The sequence below is a fragment of the Ylistrum balloti genome, unplaced genomic scaffold (assembly GCF_031769215.1).
Source record: "Ylistrum balloti isolate Yb309-2 unplaced genomic scaffold, AGI_CSIRO_Ybal_v1 Utg370998, whole genome shotgun sequence".
Taxonomy (NCBI): Eukaryota; Metazoa; Mollusca; class Bivalvia; order Pectinida; family Pectinidae; genus Ylistrum; species Ylistrum balloti.
The window spans coordinates 91,495-114,492 of record NW_026782557.1 but is presented as its reverse complement, the minus strand read 5'-3'; the positions used below and the strand labels follow the sequence as shown (position 1 = coordinate 114,492).

General features: G+C 34.9%; 1 protein-coding gene across 5 annotated transcripts in view; it reads right to left on the bottom strand.

The window, feature by feature from the left end:
• The window catches only part of LOC132559929 (fibroblast growth factor receptor-like 1), a 91,423-nt gene that overhangs the window by 7,607 nt on the left and 60,818 nt on the right, over window positions 1-22,998 (bottom strand). For 4 of the 5 annotated variants that reach the window (XM_060224562.1, XM_060224561.1, XM_060224563.1 and 1 more), the window contains 4 exons: window positions 20,917-21,044; window positions 6,045-6,264; window positions 5,398-5,421; window positions 1,566-1,604 (listed from right to left, as the gene is read on the bottom strand). In XM_060224562.1, coding sequence (XP_060080545.1) covers window positions 1,566-1,604; window positions 5,398-5,421; window positions 6,045-6,264; window positions 20,917-21,044 — 411 coding nt within the window. The remainder of the gene's footprint in view (window positions 1-1,565; window positions 1,605-5,397; window positions 5,422-6,044; window positions 6,265-20,916; window positions 21,045-22,998) is intronic. The other variant, XM_060224565.1, reaches the window with a different exon arrangement.

Below are 22,998 nucleotides of genomic sequence, written 5' to 3'. Positions count from 1 at the left end.
TGACTGTATCATTGTATTTTCTGTTATCCTGTTGTTGATGATTGTAGTGACGTAATGTAGACAGTATCATTGTATTTTCTGTTATCCTGTTGTTGGTGATTGTAATGACGTAATGTAGACAGTATCATTGTATTTTCTGTTATCCTGTTGTTGGTGATTGTAATGACGTAATGTAGACAGTGACTGTATCATTGTATTTTCTGTTATCCTCCAAGATCGAGCTGTTTTCCTCTTTGATTTATTCATCAAAATAGGTGTTAACATTACATGAATTGACAAAAATATATCAAATAAGCGGTTTTGAATTTGTAGATGTAATCCGACAAACATTCTGATTAAAAACTTAAATCAGACAAAAGTGTTTACACTTGGTTCTATAGTTAGATCGGACAAATGTGTTTACACTCGGTTCTATAGCTGGATCAGACAAACGTGTTTACACTGGATTCTACAGTTGGATCAGACAGACGTGTTTGCACTCGGTTCTACGGTTGGATCAGACAAACGTGTTTACACTTGGTTCTACAGTTGGATCAGAAAAAACTTGTTTACACTTGGTTCTACAGTTGGATCAGACAAACGTGTTTACAATCAGTTCTACAGTTTGATCAGACAGACGTGTTTACAATAGATTCTACAGTAAGATCAGACAGACGTGTTTACACTTGGTTCTACAGTTGGATCAGAAAAAACTTGTTTAGACTTGGTTCTACGGTTGGATCAGACAAACGTGTTTACACTTGGTTCTACAGTTGGATAAGACAAACGTGTTTACACTCGGTTCTACAGTTGGATCAGACAAACGTGTTTACAATCAGTTCTACAGTTTGATCAGACAACAGTTAGATCAGACAGACGTGTTTACACTTGGTTCTACAGTTGGAACAGAAAAACGTGTTTACACTGGATTCAACAATTGGATAAGAAAAACGTGTTTACACTTGGTTCTACAGTTGGATAAGAAAAACGTGTTTACACTTTGTTCTATAGTTCGATCAGACAGACGTGTTAACAATGGATTCTACAGTTAGATCAGACAAAACGTGTTTACACTGGATTATACAGTTGGGTCATACAAACGTGTTTACACTTGGTTCTACAGTTAGATCAGACAAACGTGTTTACACTGAATTCTACAGTTGGATCAAAAAAACGTGTTTACACTTGGTTCTACAGTTGGATTAGACAAACGTGTTTACACTGGATTCTACAGTTGGACCAGTATGTAAATACGTCATCTCAAACGATACTTATCATTCGCATTTCTGGATGTTGGGATGACTTTACAAATTTGAGGTGAAGGTTTGTCTTTGTTTTCCCCTAACATTGCATATTTTAGATGGACACAATATTAATCTGCAAACTTTATATAAAAAATAACAGTTTGAAGTGGAAAACTGTGGTGACGGAATGCCATCCTTTCGGTGTAAGGTTTTATATGGCATTCCACGTGTTCTTGTTTCACCATATCTACGATGGTGAAGAATCAGGAGTTTTTATTTGATTATGGTCTTATTTATGTACATCTTACTATTTCATGTGTGGTCCGTCAAGACAAAGCTTACCTCTATTAGGAGGCTCCTCAAAAGAAGATCTTTCTTCTCCTGAAAACAGTAGCTTCATTTCAAAAAGAATGTTTGTTTTCCGAAACTGGTTTCTAGCTGGGCAATCTAATGGTCTCTCTCCAGTCAACAGTAGGTTATACATTATAGAATAATAAGCAACCGCAAATAAAACACATGCTAGTGCAATGCAAACTTAATATAGTGCAATAAGGAAAGCAAAGAATAAAAACAGCTACTTTTCATGCATTTTGACCTTTTTTAGACATGTTTTTACATGCAAATAGTCCATCTGATTGGTTTTAACATAGCTGGAACTTGTCATGATCAATACCATTAGAATCAAATGTACATACAATCGTATGATTCTGTTGCTTTCGTCAACAGCATATTTTCTTTATATATTTATATATTTATCATTTCCACATATTAAATCACTCCTTGTATCTAAATCTGGCGGCAACTGTCATGATAACTAGCAGTTAACTTCATTCAGGTAGACACTTTCTTGAATATCAAAGGAAAACAAAAAAAAAAAAGGTATGTTCTTTGATAAAGAGATGATAGACACTGTGAAGGTGTATTTATAAACGATTGATGTATATGTACTGGTTTAAAATTCTCTATAAAGACAACAGTTACTTATCGTGCTCTATTTGAAATAAATATATTGCGTCGCTAAAGTCTATGATACCATGTAATTTGTATATTATATTGGATTATTTTCAAAACAATTCTCAGGTAGAAAGATCTCTATACTTATCTACATAAACTTGTAAAAAATCGAATATCAAAAATGAAATATTTATAATGACTTTTTAGAAATTGAAATAATAGTATACGATTTGTTCAAACGTCCATGCATGAGAAAACACGTACATATATTTACACTAATTGATAGATAATAAAACATCAAACAGTCATTCTTTTTTTATTACAGCACATGTCCCATATCCGGAAATGATACATAGATAGTGTAAATGTTTTAGAAAGATAATAGCGATTTAAGAATCATGCTCAAAGTGATGAAGACATATGAATGCATCGCACCGTAATGTTCTGTGTGATTTGTACAGCAACGATTTTATGGTAAGGCAAAATGCAAAAAAAAAAAACCGTAAAGAGATTTTATGATAAAACAAGCAAACAGGTCTCTGTTTAAAAAAACAAATATTTGTATGAATCAGTAGCAAAGAAACGTGTGAAGTAAATGTATTCAGCTGTTGACTGGAGTTAGTGTTAATGGGAACAGACCATTCCGTTAGTATAGGTTAGTTACCATAGAAGCACTGATTGATTAAACTCGCACCATTTTTAAAATGATGTATGAGGCATGCCTGCAGAGCAACACTATACTTAGAATGTAGGAGTAGAACTTTGGAAATGTGTATCAAGATAATGAACTTCATTTATACACTGTTTATATTCCGAATTGGTACATTTAAAAACTTTTTTTGTATTCCGGATATGTATATTTAAGTTCTCTAATTGTAAAAAAAAATAACGGATATTTACATGTAACACAAGCTCATTGTGTACAAGTATTCCGGATATGTATATATGTATATAACAGCTGTATGATGTAATATCACTGACGAGTCCTAGAAGGACATAGCAGCTGTATGATGTAACATCACTGACAAGTCCTAGAAGGACGAAACAACTGTATGCTGTAAAACCACTGACATGTCTTAGAAGGACGAAACAATTGTATGATGTAACACCACTGACAAGTCCTAGAAGGACGAAACAGCTGTATGATGTAACATCACTGACGAGTCCCAGAAGGACTATACAGCTGTATGATATAACGTCACTGACAAGCCCTAGAAGGACTAAAAAGCCATATGATGTAACATCACTGACGAGTCCCAGAAGGACTATACAGCTGTATGATATAACGTCACTGACAAGCCCTAGAAGGACTAAAAAGTCATATGATGTAACATCAATGACAAGTCCTAGAAGGACGAAACAGTTGTATGCTGTAACATAACTGACAAGTCTTAAAAGGACTAAACAGCTGTATGATAGTGATAAATTCATTGTTTGGCTCTACTTTATCTTCCTAAAGTAGGATCCAAATGTGCTTTTCACTTGTGTGTTTTTGTACAATCTTTGAATTTGCAGCACAGACATACACTGCAGTGTGTTTCCGATAAATCAATCTGACCAAGACTATCCTGATTAGGGATTATGTATTATAATATAAACCTTATCTGTATTTGAGGTTAAGAATCATGAGAACAATATGTAGGCTCAGGACGTAAATCCAACATTAAATATCTATATTTGTATTTGTTCGCATCGTTTATCAGCATTCTTGGTCGCCTCAGTCACGTTTTGTCTCAGCGTTTATTAATAGTGTTCAGGTTTATTGCAAATTTGTAGTTATCAGTGGGTAATTGATGCCGACATCGCTGCTTTCAGCCTTGATACAAGTGTAATTGTACCACAAAGCGATAGAGGTGAAAGTATACTACTTCATACATATTGCTGACAACAATAAATGTTGTGACCGAGATAACACAAAAGGTGTAGAGCTTTATCTAAGATGTTTTATATGCATTGTCCTTGTGGCAAGGTCACGTACTTTGAATACCCATTCATTTATACGTTACATAATCTCTATGTCTCGGCCACATGCACAGGGAAACGTCAGAACGAACGCCTAATGAAAACTTATGACCGGCATCTTGAAAGCTTTTATCTTAGAAACGCACAACTTCTGATAGTTTATGAGAAACTATAGATTTTTTCGCGCTTGAAACCATATAAACTTGGTGTCTGTCGTTTATGATCGTTATTACAATACATCAAGTCAAGTCTATAACACTACACCCCAGTTCTAAATAGGATTTCAAGTTCCTATCCAAACATTACCGTCGCATTATATATTAATGATGCTTTCATCTTAAAACAAATTCAAAGTGTGAAAGACTAAAATATTGAATTTTGTTTTGAATCATAAATAATCGAGTCATGATTTACTCCAACGAATTCTTCTCCATATTGATTATGACGTCATGCTATTTAAAATCATTATTCTCTACAACAGTGAATCTTACCCTGAAATATTTAATGTCAAATATCACGATCGACCACATGTAGTAGTAGGGGAAGATGAAGGAGGGGGTGGGGTGGGTGGGCTGGGGTTGTACGTACGTATTTACTACAGAGCAGTAAAGCTAACATTACACTTTTGAAAATGCAGAAAAATGAAATCAGTTTCCATGTTCATGTCATTGATGTCAATGATGATTTTAAAATATCTTTAAAAGTATTTATCTGAGCTCTGAGGTTCGAATGTTAGTATTGGAAGGCATCACACTAGTCTATAGATATTACATATAACAGGAGTGAAACATATCAGGGACGTGCAAATAAGCTTCTGTTTACTCCTAATTACCCCCAAGACTGTCTATCTACGATGTGCTTTAATTAGAGGTTATATTAGGCAGCAAAAACGACACAAAGTAGATTATATGTGTCATATACAACAGTTATAATGAAACTACCTTACATATTTATATTCAAAGCTCAATTTAAAACAAACTTAACAAGAATAGTTGCACTTTTATAAAATAGAAGTCGTGTCTATGTATAATAAATTTGACATTTATCTAAAATGAATGAGAAATATCGTTCCAAGACCCCTGTTACAGGTTCATCCATATTCATCTTATAAATCTATATATTTGGTACAAATTCCAGCAATCCCGTATCATGTAGTAAGTGAACTTCCTTTTCTCACTGAAGATGCCACATATCCCTTGTAAATAAATCCCAGTTGTGTATAATAATAATTAACTTATATATAAGTAAATACACTTACCTGTCACTATTGGCTTTTCAGTAGCTGAAACAGAAAGATAACTTGTAAAATATGTGTGGAGGATCAGGTGTGTTTACACATCAAACAATCACCTCTTCACGACCTGGGCATTGGAACTATTAATGTGAAATATATGGAAGCTTATGAAAACTGTAAAACAGAATAATGATTACAAAATAACCAGCATAATATCAACATGGTATTAAAATTAATTTACAACATATGTGCACGATTAAGGCCCGATATGTTTAATTTGAAGCATCCCCATGCAGAAACTATAAACATTATATAGATATAATTAAAGACGTTACATCAATGTGTCTTATATGAGATTACAGATGTCTCAACATTACTGTTGATCATTTATTTAAAATGCTTCGAAATCATGTCACCATGATAAACATGATTCAATCAGCATTTGTCTAATATATAGTATAACAGAGGCTGACTAGGTCAGTTTCGGTCAATGGTACAAAAATTACAAAAGTAATCACCACAAAGTTTTATAGTTAGTCTTGAAAGTTTGGTGAAAATGGACTGATAATGTTTTCAATATTGTGTTCAATTAAAGGTATCTTGAATGTAGCATTTATAAAACAATTGAACTAGGAAGGCTGAAAGCTTTACCATTACTGAACTATACTTACATAAAACCACCAGATTAATGTGATATGTCTTTAATTCTTTTGAAACTATCTGACACTCGTATTTGCCCGAATGACTTGGTTTTGTACGTTTAATGATCAGATCCCAGCGCGTTCTATATTTGCCTGCACGTTTAAAATCTACGGACATCTCATCGACTGGAGCATACATATGAGTTCCTATGGAAAGGGGAAAGTCCTCTGACACCTTCCGCCATACAACCTGAAAGAAACAAACATTTAGAAATATTGCTGTATATATCCGGATATTGTGATAAGTTACACCAATAGCCACTAAAACAGCATAATATGTATATCTCTTTATTGTCATAGAATACACCAACAGTGTCACAAAACAGCAAAAATGTAAAAACCAGTAACACTAATTGACCATGTGTGGGTATAAGGTTTATCACACATGTATATTAACATTCAATAGACAAAATCCCACATGATTCTCGTCAGTACTAACATAATCATGACATTAGTAAAATAACTTTTTATAATCAAAATTAATACGTGAAATTATTCGTGCGCGCAGGTCATTAGTGGTTTAAAATGCGTTATTTTAGAGGATCACATGCGTGAGATCAGCGAGTTCTCAAACATGCTTTCCATCTGGATTGCGTAAAAACATTTACAGCGTGGATGGGAAATTTTTTACAGTTCTGGAGAAGAAACGACGACTGTTTATAACGCTCCACTGGACACAAACTATTTGATGAACGATGGAAACTTCCGAAGAGACTAGTAGGCGTTTTACTTGAGCGGTCGGTAGAGACCGATAAAGAAACATTCTTTTGTGTCGCCGACCATTTTATTAATATATTTTCGTTTTTTACAGCAGATGTTGATAACCTCTATATGTTGTGTCTGATGTGTGGAAAAGTCAATGAGTGTTAATATTGTGTATTTTCCTTATCTATACTTGCGGTAAATATAACATGGTTATAACTATTCTGAAAGTGAATAACATAAATTTGTTATCTGTACACGTGCAGCCAGTCCAGATGTAGTTTATTCCATTCAGAACCTTAAGTAATAATACTAAATTCCTATTTCCTGAACATAGGGATACTACCTGTCGTTATTGGGTGTATTTCTGTCATTTTTCTCTCTTTCGCTTTCTGATTCCTTCTGTGGGAATAATAATATTTAAGCTATCTTGTTCCGGATTTTTTCTAACATCGGAACACCTCGGGCCGGTAAGAAGCACAAGTTAGTGCTCTTGGTCCGAAGGGGTCAGGAATGATTTTTATTTCTATTAGTATTCTACTTCCGGTTTCCAGTTCCACTACCGATAAAGTTAAGAAGGTTCAGTACAGACATTAATTATATTGAAGAACAGGCGGATGGTATGATTTTACAGTCTCTTGCTATTTTACTTCTATTTCCTTCACTGTACTTACCTCCTTATTGGTAAATCTACTTTCCTGTGGCTTGGGATGGTAAGGCTAGACTGTAATACTGTTAGCTTGAAGGAAAAGTGTAGGGGTAACGATCATTTCGACTACAGGGAAATGGCAATATATTGTTAAATCTTACACCAATATAGATCTTCTTGCAAGCTGTGGCAGAGAGTATATTGATACTTGTATGAAGAACCGTAAAACGAATTTTGGAAAGATGAACTCAAATGATGTTATTTTTGAACACTTAATATGCTACAGTAATTTTGTTCCAGAGCAGATACTTAAAATTCCACTGTGGCGCTACAAGGATATAAACATTGGCGATTCGGTAGTTTTTTTATAAGGAATTTCATCACAAAAATATTTTTTGTAATTACTGATTTAATTAAGTCTGCAATTAATGATTTAATTAAATTTCGATGAATTCATTAATAAAATGATGTTGATACAAATTTGTATGTGTGTACGTGTGTGTGTGTGTGTGTGTGTGTGTGTGTGTGTGGGTGTGTGTGTGTGTGTGTGTGTGTGTGAGGGTGTGTGTGTGCGTGCGTACATGCAATGTACATGTCTATGTATAATATATGTATGTATGCTGGATTGTATAAATATGTACGTCTAATGCAAATTCCATAGATGCATCAATGAATATAGTGGTAATATTTGTGTGATTCTGTTATGAGATTGGAGATGTGCAAACATAATAGCATATCATAATTGGCAGTTGAAGTGCACATTGTCCCATTATGTATCCTTTGTTGTATTCAACTCGCTGTATAGCATGAAATAGTTACAAAAAATAAAATAATAATATTAAATACATGTATGTCATTATGAAATACAGGTGTGTCATTATAACATACATGTATGTCATTATAAAATACAGGTATGTCATTATAAGATACAAATGTGTCATTATAAAATACATGTATGTCATTATAAGATACATGTGTGTCATTATAAAATACAGGTGTGTCATTATAAAATACATGTATGTCATTATAAAATACAGGTATGTCATTATAAGATACATGTGTGTCATTATAAGTAAATGAATACGTATTAACGGTTAACAGGTACTTGATGACACTGGAACACAATACGTCACTGACAGATGGATAAATATTTGACGTGACTCAACATCCACATATAGAAATACCAGAATAATACACTCCTCAATATGACAACGAAGCTTTTAATTACAAATTAATTTAAAGGTTAAGTTAGGAAAAATAGTCTTCTGTTTGCATGTCATTACGTTTAATGATTTTAAAATACTCCCAAATAAAACCTCAGCTATCTGACCTCTTGGAGATAAATAATGTATTAACATACGCCGTGATAAACTCATGACAGCTTTCTGAATTAGTCTGACACCGATGTATTAGTGACTTACTTAGATCGTAACCTGTTAGATGACCGTCTTACGTAGATTAGACATAAACACTTCAATCCTGGTCAAAACTTTGCCATTCATAATACGGAATGTGACAGTAAAGTGAAAGGTCAGCCCAGATAATAGTGAATGGAGTGAGAAGCCCAATAAAGTAGCTACCTGGACCTCATCCAGCAGAGTTATCATACATCAACAGTCAAATCTAAACTGTTCAGAACCCAGATTATTAGCAGATTAAGTTATGTGAAATTAAAACAATCTAGACAGGTATGATACAAGGCAAACTAATAAATAAAAACGCGTGGATTAACCTGTCTTTTTCATCTTTACTGGAAAGGAAGAAAACCCTCAGTAGAGTCTTTCAACAATGCTGTAACGGGTTATCGAGCAATTTATTTGTGATATTTTATATTTGTTTGTGTCTGCTTTTTTTCGCAAAAATTGTACTGAAATAACCCAGCCAAAACAACAAAACAATAAAAGTACTTTAACGGTGACTTGTACGACAAGACGTTCAATTTACAAGTGTTTACCAAGTCTATCAGACAAAAATCACCATAAACTGTTTTAAATAAATATTGTATCCATATGAAAACTCCGAGAACATTCATGTGACGTAACGCGAACATTCCATTTGTGTAATGTACATTCTTAATGCTATCTGATGTTTAATCGGAAAGATTGAAGATTTATTTATAACATCAAATTAGAGAATGTTATATCAATCATATGTTAGTAGTAAAACGTATGTTCTTTGGAACGATTACAAAACGATACTGCACATATTAAAGATGACTCTATCATTCACAAATATTTACAAAATCAACACTTTTTATGTGTTGCCAAAATGAAGCACGCTACAATGGTTCTGAAATCTAATTTAAGATGCAGTGACGCTAGTTATGTCACTTGCTTTAGATTTGAAGTAAGTATGAATTTACTTATATCATCACTTAACTGATGTATCATGCCATAAGACCAGGCCCTAATCAAAGTACATTGTAATAACAATACGTCATAAATGAGACACGTTTTGGTGATATCTCATGATTGACTTAGTTTTGGAAAAACGAACAGTCAGCGTTGAAATTAGTCTCTTATAGGGAGATTAATTTGAATTTTCGATTATTTTATCACATAACTTGTATAAAAAAAAAAAAAAAAAAAAACAATTTACACAAGTGGTGATGTAAGATGGAATTTTAGACATTAATGTTCTTACAAGACACGTGAGTGACACAAAATAAAACATAAAAAAATTATACAGGTAAAATACATCTGAGTCTTTTGTCCAAAATGATGTTCAGAAATATGTATAATTGGGGGTATGAACACAATATTTTCTTAACATAAACTATTGTATTTCCAAAATAGCATAGTGAATACATACTTCACTTAACCAAATTATTGATGGTTAAACTACATTTACAATAATTTGCATTTACCAAACCAATTTCTTGTAATCATCTATGCATCGAAATGCGAATTATGATACATCATACTCAGGATCCATGTCAAACAATAATACTTCCTCGACTTTTTGAGTCCTTTATAGTAGCTCTCAGCGCCCCTTACAAAATTGTTCCTAAATTAAGTTAATCCTTAGACATGAAGTATTTTGAATGTTCGTGGTAAACAATTTATTGAGACAAAAGTTACTTGAACATTGCCAATATTGCGTTTACGGACCATCTTTCTTCAATTCCTGGTTATATACATATCTCTGTAGCTGTAACCCTAGTTGTACTATATTACCTCATTACGCAACTCACCAAGGACAGTGATTATCATTACTTTAACATCACATTTAATTGTGTGTTATTGCTACAAGCATATGACGATCGTTTACATTGTTGCCAGCTGCTGAGTGAGAGAGTATTTGTGGCAGAAAACTATAAGTATATCGATAAATCACCCTAAGAAATCTGCTCATAACACGTAAAAATATACACAAGACTGACTGGTTTGTGAATATCTGGCAGGACTAGCAGTCATACTGGCGACCCGTCCGCAAAAAACCATGAAATAGATTTCAACTGTAAATACATTAAAAGCAGCTTTCAAAACGACCTCCACGAAGAGGTGCTAGATTGGTATATTAGATGCACATCTGTGGCCTTTGATTATTGTCACAGATATTAACATTTTCAATTTAGGATTAAATACATCCCATTCTGTAGCTAAAGCAGATTGATCTCTGCATTTTTCACAAACTATCAGCAACAAATAGATACTTTCTATCGACTGTATCAACTCGGGATACCGACATGTATAGACATTCCATCCAGAGGTCGTTTGATCACTACTGAAACAGCTATGGTTTCTCCAACAAATCATCTTTAACATGTAGTTTCTATTTATGGGTTTGTGATCGACCGGTGACAAATGCAGTATACTTAGAAATATCAGGCTAATATTGATGTCATTCACAGATAATTGCAATATCAAACATTCAAGTAACAAAGATTTGTAAACATTTATCTCAATTGTAAAATTGCTGTAATTTCCAGTACCAGATACATTTTATGTCTGTCAAAATGGAAAATGATACCACGAGTAGTTATGAACACTATACCATTTAAATGTGGTTAATTATAATGGGAACCAATGGCAACAATGAAGGTTTGTGAGTAGGCGAAGTCTGAAGGAACGGAAGAAACCTACCGCAGTAATTAGTGGCTTGGGACTTGGATTGAAGCAAAACAGAGACTGGTGTTTAGTAAAAGCCAACACACGCACACAATGAACTGATGACGTCGGCATCTCCTCCATAGTGCTATATAGTGCTATAACTTACTGTTGATTTTATCAATAACGGATGGCCTCCTGACAGCTTGGCTTAACTGATCAGTACAGTACAATTCACTTCACATTTCTTCAGCTGTATACATTTATACAAATATCGACAAATCCCCGGTGTAATTCCACCTCCATTTATACTAGCTGTACAGTTTTAAAAGTACAGACTTATCAAAATAATTTCAAACTTCACGTGAAATGTATCCGTTATAGAGTATCTGTGAAAAAATACAATTTATTTACGATTAAACAGCACACACGGCCAACGCACTTCATACACGCACTTCCTAATCTGGATATACAACGGTAAGTGATCGAGAAAAAACGTTGCCAAAGGTATTTGAATAATGAAATTTGAAGGAAAGCGTGAAATACCATGGAGACCAATAAAACTCCATAACCAAATATACACTATCATTCTGTACCAGATCACACTTAAACTACTGACACTGGTATTTGAATAATGATATTTCAGAAAAAGGAAAGAAAGTCCCTTGGAGGTAAGACTGATGTACAGTAATGCGTTGAATTGTTAGATTGAAGTATATACTATTTATGTATAATAGTCTGGGACTCGGACTTGTACACATAAACGACCTGGTCCCGCAGTATAATCTACAATCTGGGGATACGAATTCTATAGAACAAAATTCCCTATTATGAAGTTCAGAGTGGTTTCAGCGCAGACATTTACGAAATATGTAGCTGAATTTTGAAAACATTTAAGGCCTCGCATATATATTAAATATCTAGAAAAATAATGTTGATATCTGCGCTTTAACTTAAATGCTTCTCACTCCCTTTGTCTCTCAGAAACATTTACACGATTTTACGTAATTCTAAAACAAGACGTCCAATTTTCTCTGACAAGGACAAACGATATCTGCAATAAAACAGCCATTTTATTTAAATAGTAAGACACTGCTAATGGTACAAGGAAATGTACTTTTGTGAAACTTGTAATATGCAGACATTAAAGCGGCGCTGACATGTACATTTTTTTTCTATATGATTACACACAAGTAAATCAATTGTCGCGAGATTCGGTAATGGTGTTTCATTGTAGTGGTCACATTATCGTTGAGCGTGCACGAGTCATTAACACAAAGTGTCCCTATCTATGTTGAGTACAGTCCCACGATACCGAGATATCTGTTATCACTAACTTGCCGTTTAATCATTCCCTATCTGACCAGTGATTGTATAGACAACATTACGCCTTCTTGGAGAACTTTGTGCATATGACTGTGAAAAGTATTAAACTACACAAACCGTATCGGAAAGCATGGCGTGTTTGTGTCATACATAACCGTCTGATGACACATGTACCTAAGTAGTGCGATGATGAAGTTTCTTTATGGATGTTAGGTTCGTTCAATGGCAATGTCGAACATTTGTGGGCTTTTTTCAATGTTACGTAACAAATGATGTGTTGTTAAGTAGGTCATACTTGGACCAGCCATTGATACTGAATATGTAGCATTCCTGGAATCGACAAGTAACTGGTTTGTATGAATAGTCTCCCTTGGCATGTACTAAATGTAGAAATGATTAAAAAGTATTGCGCGTTGCTTTCGCAAGAGGCGACACGTGTTTATCAAACATACACTCCCATTTCAAACAAATCCCACATGTGTTCAGGTCTGCTAATTTTCCTCACACCTAAACAAAAGGTCTTTTATTATATTGCTAGAACAACTCGCATGCAGTTCACTGGACGTTCCACTGCAAATATCCTCCGTTGTAACGTATAACTTTTCTGACTACCTTGGGCACCTTTGGTTATGATGGATATCTTCTGAATAACCATCCTCTGATGTGATAATTATGTTTTCCTGATTACTTCGGACCATCCTCTGTTGTGATATATATTTTATTAGTAACTTCGGACCATCCTCTGATGTGATAATTATGTTTTCCTGATTACTTCGGACCATCCTCTGTTGTGACATATATTTTATTGGTAACTTCGGACCATCCTCTGATGTGATAATTATGTTTTCCTGATTACTTCGGACCATCCTCTGTTGTGATATATATTTTATTGGTAACTTCGGACCATCCTCTGCAGTGGTATATATTTTCCTGACTACTTCGGACCATCCTCTGATGTGATATATATATTTTCCTGACTATATGGACATCCTTTGATGTGATATATATTTTCCTGACTACTTCGGACCATCCTCTGATTTGATATATATTTTCCTGACTACTTCGGACCATCCTCTGCCCTGATATATATTTTCCTGACTATATGGACATCCTTTGATGTGATATATATTTTCCTGACTACTTCGGACCATCCTCTGCCCTGATATATATTTTCCTGACTATATGGACATCCTCTGATTTGATATATATTTTCCTGACTACTTCGGACCATCCTCTGCCCTGATATATATTTTCCTGACTATATGGACATCCTTTGATGTGATATATATTTTATTGGTTACTTCGGACCATCCTCTGATGTGATATATATTTTCCTGACTACTTCGGACCATCCTCTGCCCTGATATATATATATATTTTCCTGACTACTTCTGACATCCTCTGATGTGTGATATATATTTTCCTGACTACTTCTCCTCTGCTGTGATATATATTTTATTGGTTACTTCTGACATCCTCTGCTGTGATATATATTTTCCTGACTACTTCTGACATCCTCTGCTGTGATATATATTTTCCTGACTACTTCTGACATCCTCTGCTGTGATATATATTTTCCTGACTACTTCGGACATCCTCTGCTGTGATATATGTTTTATTGGTTACTTCTGACATCCTCTGCTGTGATATATATTTTCCATCCTCTGCTGTGATATATATTTTCCTGACTACTTCGGACCATCCTCTGCTGTGATATATATTTTCCTGACTACTTCGGACCATCCTCTGCCCTGATATATATTTTCCTGACTACTTCGGACCATCCTCTGATGTGATATATATTTTCCTGACTACTTCTGACATCCTCTGCTGTGATATATATTTTCCTGACTACTTCTGCTGTGATATATATTTTCCTGACTTCCTCTGCTGTGATATATATTTTCCTGACTACTTCGGACCATCTGATGTGATATATATTTTATTGGTTACTTCGGACCATCCTCTGCTGTGATATATATTTTCCTGACTACTTCGGACCATCCTCTGTTGTGATATATATTTTATTGGTTACTTCGGACCATCCTCTGCTGTGATATATATTTTCCTGACTACTTCGGACCATCCTCTGATGTGATATATATTTTCCTGACTACTTCTGACATCCTCTGCTGTGATATATATTTTCCTGACTACTTCTGACATCCTCTGCTGTGATATATATTTTCCTGACTACTTCGGACATCCTCTGCTGTGATATATGTTTTATTGGTTACTTCGGACCATCCTCTGATGTAATATATATTTTACTGACTACTTCGGACCATCCTCTGATGTAATATATATTTTACTGACTACTTCGGACCATCCTCTACAGTGATATATATTTTATTGGTTACTTCGGACCATCCTCTGCTGTGATATATATTTTATTGGTTACTTCGGACCATCCTCTGCTGTGATATATATTTTCCTGATTACTTCGGACCATCCTCTGCTGCGATATATATTTTCCTGACTACTTCGGACCATCCTCTGCTGTGATATATATTTTCCTGACTACTTCGGACCATCCTCTGCTGTGATATATATTTTCCTGACTACTTCGGACCATCCTCTGATGTGATATATATTTTCCTGACTACTTCTGACATCCTCTGCTGTGATATATATTTTCCTGACTACTTCGGACCATCCTCTGCTGTGATATATATTTTCCTGACTACTTCGGACCATCCTCTGCTGTGATATATATTTTCCTGACTACTTCGGACCATCCTCTGCCCTGATATATATTTTCCTGACTACTTCTGACCATCCTCTGCTGTGATATATATTTTCCTGATTACTTCGGACCATCCTCTGCTGTGATATATATTTTCCTGACTACTTCGGACCATCCTCTGCTGTGATATATATTTTATTGGTTACTTCGGACCATCCTCTGCTGTGATATATATTTTCCTGACTACTTCGGACCATCCTCTGCCCTGATATATATTTTCCTGACTACTTCGGACCATCCTCTGATGTGATATATATTTTCCTGACTACTTCGGACCATCCTCTGCTGTGATATATATTTTCCTGACTACTTCGGACCATCCTCTGCTGTGATATATATTTTATTGGTTACTTCGGACCATCCTCTGCTGTGATATATATTTTCCTGATTACTTCGGACCATCCTCTGATGTGATATATATTTTCCTGACTACTTCGGACATCCTCTGCTGTGATATATATTTTATTGGTTACTTCGGACCATCCTCTGCTGTGATATATATTTTCCTGACTACTTCGGACCATCCTCTGCTGTGATATATATTTTCCTGACTACTTCGGACCATCCTCTGCTGTGATATATATTTTCCTGACTACTTCGGACCATCCTCTGCTGCTATATATATTTTCTTGACTACTTCGGACCATCCTCTGCTGTGATATATATTTTCCTGACTACTTCGGACCATCCTCTGATGTGATATATATTTTCCTGACTACTTCGGACCATCCTCTGTTGTGATATATATTTTCCTGACTACTTCGGACCATCCTCTGCTGTGATATATATTTTCCTGACTACTTCGGACCATCCTCTGCTGTGATATATATTTTCCTGACTACTTCGGACCATCCTCTGATGTGATATATATTTTCCTGACTACTTCGGACCATCCTCTGATGTGATATATATTTTCCTGACTACTTCGGACCATCCTCTGCTGTGATATATATTTTCCTGACTACTTCGGACCATCCTCTGCTGTGATATATATTTTCCTGACTACTACTTCGGACCATCCTCTGCTGTGATATATATTTTCCTGATACTTCGGACCATCCTCTGATGTGATATATATTTTACTGACTACTTCGGACCATCCTCTGATGTGATATATATTTTCCTGACTACTTCGGACCATCCTCTGCTGTGATATATATTTTCCTGACTACTTCGGACCATCCTCTGATGTGATATATATTTTCCTGACTACTTCGGACCATCCTCTGCTGTGATATATATTTTCCTGACTACTTCGGACCATCCTCTGATGTGATATATATTTTCCTGACTACTTCGGACCATCCTCTGCTGTGATATATATTTTCCTGACTACTTCGGACCATCCTCTGCTGTGATATATATTTTCCTGACTACTTCGGACCATCCTCTGCTGTGATATATATTTTCCTGACTACTTCGGACCATCCTCTGCCCTGACATATATTTTCCTGACTACTTCGGACCATCCTCTGCTCTGATATATGTTTTATTGGTTACTTTGGACCATCCTCTGATGTGATATATATTTTCCTGACTACTTCGGACCATCCTCTGCTGTGATATATATTTTCCTGACTACTTCGGACCATCCTCTGCTGTGATATATATTTTCCTGACTACTTCGGACCATCCTCTGATGTGATATATATTTTCCTGACTACTTCGGACCATCCTCTGCTGTGATATATATTTTCCTGACTACTTCGGACCATCCTCTGTGATATATATTTTCTGGACCATCCTCTGCTGTGATATATATTTTATTGGTTACTTCGGACCATCCTCTGCTGTGATATATATTTTCCTGACTACTTCGGACCGTCCTCTGATGTGATATATATTTTCCTGACTACTTCGGACCGTCCTCTGATGTGATATATATTTTACTGATTACTTCGGACCATCCTCTGCCCTGATATATATTTTCCTGACTACTTCGGACCATCCTCTGCCCTGATATATATTTTCCTGACTACTTCGGACCATCCTCTACAGTGATATATATTTTCCTGACTTCTTCGGACCATCCTCTAATGTGATATATATTTTCCTGACTACTTCGGACCATCATCTGATGTGATATATATTTTCCTGACTACTTCGGACCATCCTCTACAGTGATATATATTTTCCTTACTACTTCGGACCATCCTCTGATGTGATATATATTTTACTGACTACTTCGGACCATCCTCTGCTGTGATATATATTTTATTGGTTACTTTGGACCATCCTCTGATGTGATATATATTTTCCTGACTACTTCCTCTGCAGTGATATATATTTTCCTGGACCATCCTCTGATGTGATATATATTTTCCTGACTACTTCGGACCATCCTCTACAGTGATATATATTTTATTGGTTACTTTGGACCATCCTCTGCTGTGACATATATTTTCCTGATTACTTCGGACCATCCTCTGCTGTGATATATATTTTATTGGTTACTTTGGACCATCCTCTGATGTGATATATATTTTCCTGACTACTTCGGACCATCCTCTGCTCTGATATATGTTTTATTGGTTACTTTGGACCATCCTCTGCTGTGACATATATTTTCCTGATTACTTCGGACCATCCTCTGCTGTGATATATATTTTATTGGTTACTTCGGACCATCCTCTGATGTAATATATATTTTACTGACATGGAACATGTAATAATACACTTTGAAACAATGACACTCTAGTGTTGATTTACATATAATTACATTGTTCCGTTTCCTTGCTTAAACAACCTTGTTAACAGCGTAAAAATGATTTAATCGTTAATTATTAACGCTTTCTGTTGTAACAGATATCTGTTTGTACAACATTCTATTTTTTAATGTCCGCAGGTTAAAACTGCACGCGTCAGCAACAAATGTTGATTGTATGATAGTAATGATACAATCTACCCCAACGACCATATTCCTTAATGGCTGTGACATAGTTTTACATTCCACGTTTAACCTTGGATAAATGACATCAACATTAAAAGACATGGAGAACACAAGTGTATTGATAATATAAGGCACACTATGGAAAATTCGTAGAGCTCTTAGCAATAGGAGAAGTTCAAGGAGCGGACGATATTAACATTTTATACACTGATGATTTGGCTATGACGTTTCAGATCTTCTAGTGCGTGAGGATTGAGCCTAAGATATCTTGACTACGCAGTAGACCTGTTTCATTTCAACAATACATGTTGGGTCTAGATGAAATACATAAATGTCCAAACATCATATTATCTTTATCAGGCCTATCTGTTATGCTTGCATCATAACTAACCTGGATCTGATAACACTATCTGTTATGCTTGCATCATAACTAAACTTTATCTAATAATACTATCTGTTATGCTTGCATCATAACTAAACTTTATCTAATAACACTATCTGTTATGCTTGCATCATAAGTAAACTTTATCTAATAACACTATCTGTTATGCTTGCATCATAACTAAACTTTATCTAATAACACTATCTGTTATGCTTGCATCATAACTAAACTTTATCTAATAACACTATCTGTTATGCTTGCATCATAACTAAACTTTATCTGATAACACTATCTGTTATGCTTGCATCATAACTAAACTTTATCTGATAACACTATCTGTTATGTTATGTAGATGTCGGTAAATATGTTATGACCATCTCTGTGCAATACCACACACCACTGACGGCTATATATGCCAGTCTTTGAGTTATGTTTTGATCTAGAATTAATATAAGGGTTTTGAGGTAATATTAAGGTCTACAATTGATATTAGGGTCTAGAATTGTTATTAGGGTCTAACGGTGATATAAGGGTTTTCATTGGGCTTTCCAATCTATCAGGAGGTTTAGGTTGGCATAAACAAGAAAATGACAACATATATATAAGTGAGATTTGGTTTTAGCAGACATGTGTATATCAGACAGAAGTACATGTAGTATAGTGTATTCTTTTAGGAGACTATTTCTGTTCTATGATTTATTTATATTGCTAAATTCAGACCATATCGACTTACTGGCTAATTTTCGTACAAGTGTTGGCCTTTTGGCTCAAAACCCAGTACTATAATTTATAACTTGGAAATATCATGTCTTATTTTCCTTGCACATGCAGTTTCTGACTATACGACGTATCGTTAGAAGTACATATACAGCCTTCAATGATTTATTGTGTATAGTCTCATCAAGCTCACTACATATAAATTATCCGTGCCTAAAATAAGAATGGCCTGCCAAACAAATATCAGCGTATACCGCAATGTGAAATTGGTCCTTGAAATGAAGTCCTGTAACGATAAAACGAATATTTCTCTCCAAACAAACATTTAGAGCTAACTACCACTATCCATTCACGCTACAATAATACATGTTTGGCAATAATATTTCACGGCAATCATCGAATGGTGCCATTCAAAACAAATAAATAAGATTATGTAACTTATAGACTAAAATCTGGGTAATACATCTCCAGACAAAGAATTTACCTGCCACAAAGACACGATTTCTCTATCCTATAAATGTTAGAAAGTACAGATAGCTTTAGTATAGTGCGTCCATCATAAATACCAGACCAGATTGATGTTTTATTCATGTCGGATAATGTTTCTGAGTTTGACTTTTGGTTCTCTTGTCCTAACCCTAGTTTGGCAAAAAAGAATATTAATATAATTTCTTCAAACAAAATTTTACACAATTTGCTACTGGAGCATGACATTTTCTTCGTTTTTGAGACCCAAAGATTATACTCATATGTCATAATGATTGCAGTTAGAATAGGGACAGAGATATATTATCATCGACAAATTACCATTTCTGATTAGCGTTATTCTGAGATTTTTTGTCTTATTAATTCTGAAACAGAAATAGTGTTACAGTGCAAAACAATAACTATTAATATGTGTATATATGTAATGTTTCCTCTTTAACACACATTGTATCAATTTACTACAAATTAAACATTTCTACACACACTCCTGCTGTACCAAACTTGTATATCTTATTTTACCTTCGACCTCACCTATGTTGATTGGTTGTTGTATAAATTAGTTTCATTCCTGATATCGGAATTTGTGTAAAACGACTTATCTCGGTCCCTCAGGACTCGGGTTTCTTCAGTCAAATTTATTCAATAAATCATGGCTTGGTTTCGAAACTAGTATTACCTGGCTTCCAGTCTTAAAACAAAGACTTTTAACTTAATCTAAAAAACAATTGACAATTCAGTATGTTGACGTATTTTATGAATCCTTGATTTTGTACTTTGTGCTTTTCATTAGGCTTTGGCTCACATTTCTTGGCCAAGTTATGATATAATTTGACTGTTGGATCCTTTCTCCTTCCTTCAGTATTATCCGCATACAATTCTGTATGCCTGGACTCACCTCTCTTGGCCCCAGATTTTTGATGGTACACTTAAGGACAACCGTCTCCCCTTTATGGACCGTTATATTTCTCCGCCCTACTGGGACAAACTCTGTGATTGCCTGACGACGCACTGTTCGGCCGGCAGCTGCAACGAAGAGTTCAAACGTCAGACGAAAACATATATTTCATACAGTGGCCAGTGAAAAGCGCATATTTCATATAAAATAAGATTTATTGGGAAATCTTTCGCAACCGACCAATGCAGTTTTTCATACACATGATTATATGTACATGTACGAAGAAGAGAAAGAAAAAAGAAAGAAAAATGAAACTTTTTAAATACCAGTTCTGTTGATTATAAAACTGATGTAGTTGAATCAAACATCAAACAGAAAATACAGCAAATCATGTGAAAAAGACCTTCCGAGGCATGTAAGCAACTTCTTAAACATAACCTTTGACCTATATGCTGATAATTTGGGGTCGTTTTCGGCATGTGTCATGCTCGTATATTGTACATTGCATGTATTTAACCAAATGAAAGTGTGAACGATGATCACCGAAGGATTTCCCATCTAAGAAACTGATTCAATGATTAACTATACAACTACACGAACATTCAAAATCTGTACACGCATGATACACATAAGATGTGAAACACACACTTTATAGTGAAATGTCTTAAACACGCATGCCGAGGTCAAAAACACAAAACAATTTACCCAACTTAGGATTACAAAGATAAAAAATTCTGTATCATTAACTCTTCTATAAAAAATCACGGGTTTTTGATACGCGATTTTATTATAATTATACATTCTACTTCCGCTGTCAAGCACAGGTATGGCTGAAAATTAGATCTAATAACATTTTAGTCATGACAATAGTTCTGAGATTTAATTACCAATAAAAATTTGGAATTAGCCCTCTGTGATTTGAATGAATTGACAAGTTAGTCAGCCAGTTGATAATTAACACCGGGGACATTTTAACACAGTTTTCCAATCTTAACCAATCTAAGAGTTGATCAAGCTTAATGGATTTTCAGCAAATCCAATCCTGTAAAATTACGGTGTGAAGCATTTGTACGTGCATTAGTTTTCATAACACATTATATCCAATCTCGGTGTGTTACGGGGAGTCCAGTAAAAATAGGCCATGGCACAGATATTCCGTCATTAACCACCCAAAATAAGGTCACACAGCTTTGATAGATTAGATTCGTTTAATTACGCTAACATTTGCATTGTTTTTAAATAAAGTAGGGTAAAGAAATTAATCAACTGCGTTATAACGACACAATGATTTTACACTGTAATACCTAATGAATATCATTTACTATGAAATCTGAACTGCGTTGAACGTCATCATCAGTTCACCGTTATGTGACAAGTAACCAGACCGGCAGAATTTACGATACCAGAAATTGTAATGTTTCCTCCACATTTTTGTTCGTTAAGATATTATAAGGTGATATATTTTTAATTCATCCATCATTTTGATAGCAGTACAATATTGTATGGTATTCCAGGATTTATCATGGATTGTAAATGTTGCAATATGTTATTCTCAACAATTGTAATTTAATCAAATTAAACGTATTTATCTCATAATACAAAAACTCTAAAAGAAACCTTAAGCCAAAACACCGTTTAGGAACTGTTCGAATGTCATTACTCGACAGACGTGTATGGTACTCGTCAACGATGTATATCATTACGTTTATAGGTCATTTGTGGTTGATATAGGTAAACACTAATTTGATATAATTAGTATCAGTGAGCCACCTGCGTGCCATGTTTTAAACACCAGTTCTGTAATAGAATATGTACATAATGTGGTTCTGGGTAAAGCAATCAGTCACCAAAGACAACGAAGGAAATATATATTCTATGAAATGTAAACAACGTTTATTATTAAAATAACAGTTTTCTGTATTATTGATTAACCCGAGGTTTCCTGTTCTGACACATTGCTACGTCGGTGTGGTATACAACTGAATGTTACACGATTCAAGGGTATGCAGGTACTATGTACAATTGTATCTACGCCGACCCTAGGGTATGTAGGTATTGTGTAGAACTGAATCTACTCCGACC